This window comes from Galeopterus variegatus, unplaced genomic scaffold (genome assembly GCF_000696425.1).
Source record: "Galeopterus variegatus unplaced genomic scaffold, G_variegatus-3.0.2 Scaffold12184, whole genome shotgun sequence".
Taxonomy (NCBI): Eukaryota; Metazoa; Chordata; class Mammalia; order Dermoptera; family Cynocephalidae; genus Galeopterus; species Galeopterus variegatus.
The window spans coordinates 8,174-10,503 of NW_007738295.1; the positions used below are offsets into that span (position 1 = coordinate 8,174).

General features: G+C 34.9%; 1 protein-coding gene across 1 annotated transcript; it reads left to right on the plus strand.

The window, feature by feature from the left end:
• The first annotated feature begins 942 nt into the window (after positions 1–942).
• On the plus strand, positions 943–1,881 carry LOC103610974 (olfactory receptor 6C76-like). Its single transcript, XM_008595023.1, has one exon. It carries the CDS (start codon positions 943–945, stop codon positions 1,879–1,881), a length of 939 nt encoding a protein of 312 aa, XP_008593245.1.
• The last annotated feature ends 449 nt before the right edge of the window (positions 1,882–2,330 follow it).

Genomic DNA, 2,330 nt, shown 5'->3' on the forward strand with positions numbered 1-2,330 from the left:
TTTATTATTCTCTTCCCTTCAAAACTATATAACCAGGGAAAACACAGCATTTGTTTATTCTGTTTAAGTCAAGTTTGCTATGCAATCAGGAAGATTTAGCATTGGAATAGGTCAAAGTGAAGAGTGCCAGAAGAAATGAAGAGATGGAAATAGGAACAAAACATTCATAGGTGTAAAGAATCAGAAAAGACTGAGACAATGAGTGTTGATCAATTCAGTAGATGTGGCAAAAGACTAACTGAAGAGCTATAATCATGATTATATCGAATTTCTTCCAGTATTCATCTTAAGCCCAAAGCTGGACTTACATTTATAATTGTCATGAACATTTATGTATGATTTTGCTTTGCTCTTGCACTCACAGTCAGCTCCTTGGGGCAATTACGTTCAAATTATCATCAGTCTGAAGAGCTATAATCATGATTATATCGAATTTCTTCCAGTATTATCTTAAGCCCAAAGCTGGACTTATGGTTATAATTGTCATGAACATTTATGTATGATCTTGCTTTGCTCTTGCACTCACAGTCAGCTCCTTGGGGCAATTACGTTCAAATTATCATCAGTCAGTCTAAATGTAAGTAGCATGACATTTCAGCCCTTACATATTGGGAAAAAAAGAAATCTATTTTTTTACAGGAATGTTCAACTTTTTATCTCATCACCATAGATATAACTAAGCCAGAATATGAAGATAAGTTAAAAGTTAATCTTCTTTATTCTTGCAGATTTGTACAAAATATTTATTTTCTTAGTGTGCAAAGTAGGAGATTTTGCTAGAGTTTGTCTTACGTAAATCATTTTGAAAAAGTACCACATTAGTAGATAGTCAATAACAGTTACAGTATTTTGATATTGTTGCCTTTGCATTTTACCATTTGTATCTTTACATGATTTTTTCTTAACATTTTTGTCAGAGAAGAAACAGATCCAGCAGCAGCAATGGAAAACTATACAACAGTGACAGTGTTTATCTTGGTAGGATTGACAGAGGACCCAAAATTGAAGATTGTGCTGTTTATCTTTCTGCTTCTCACTTACTTGCTAAGTGTCTCAGGCAACCTGATCATCATTACCCTCACTTTGCTGGATTCTCATCTCAAGACCCCTATGTATTTCTTTCTTCGAAATTTTTCCTTCTTAGAAATTTCTTATACAACTGTCTGTATCCCCAAATTGCTTGTTAGCTTGGCAACTGGTGACAAAACCATTTCCTATAACTGTTGTGCAGCTCAGTTATTTTTTGCCTTCCTTCTGGGAGCATCTGAATTTTATCTCCTGGCTGTCATGTCCTATGATCGTTATGTTGCCATCTGCAAGCCTCTGCATTATACAACCATCATGAGCACCAAATTCTGCTTCCAGCTAGTCCTTAGCTCCTGGATGGCTGGTTTTCTCATCATTTTTCCAGGACTCATCTTAGGCCTAAGCCTCGATTTCTGTGACTCCAATATCATTGATCATTTCTACTGTGACACTGCTCCTCTCCTGCAAATCTCCTGCACAGACACACATTTGTTAGAAATGATGAGTTTCATCTTAGCTTTAGTCACTCTCCTGGTCACTTTGGTATTAGTGATTCTATCATACACACATATTGCTCTGACAATTTTAAAAATCCCTTCTGCTAACCAGAGAAAAAAGGCTTTTTCCACGTGTTCTTCCCACATGATTGTCCTCTCTCTCTCATATGGCAGCTGCATCTTTATGTACATTAAACCTTCGGCCAAACAGAGGATATCCTTAATGAAGGGAGTTTCGGTACTCAATACCTCAGTTGCCCCACTTCTGAACCCTTTCATTTATACTCTGAGGAACCAGCAGGTAAAACAAGCATTTAAGGACTTGCTACATAGAGTTCTATCTTTATTTAAGAAATAGAATCATAATAAGTATATAAGAGAAATTAATTATTAAGGAAAATTGCAAAAGAAGTGTCTGGATTGGGCCCCAATTTTCTCATTACACTATCAATTATAATCATATTTGTCCTTTCACTTCTTTCTGAAGTGTTGTGATGTTTACATAAACTGTCTTTTGTCTTGCCCCGATAGGGACTTCTCCTTCAAAACAATAATTTTTTTCTCTTCTACAATAAGCATTCTAAATGTGACCCCTTCCTCTCCTCTTTTTTATATTGAAATGTAGCTAATATTTGAAATGTTATTTTAATCAATTTAATGTATCAGTTTCTTGAGACTATTAGTTATTTTCACATGTATGCAGTATATTTAATTCTTATCATCATATTTAATTTTCTGTAACATCTTAAGTTCAAAGCAATTATATGATGTGACTTCTTTGGGGTTTTGTTTTTCCCTGGCTTTTTA

Excerpts from the sequence above, each read along its gene's own strand:
- LOC103610974 (XM_008595023.1), top strand. The coding sequence starts at position 943 with ATGGAAAACTATACAACAGTGACAGTGTTTATCTTGGTAGGATTGACA.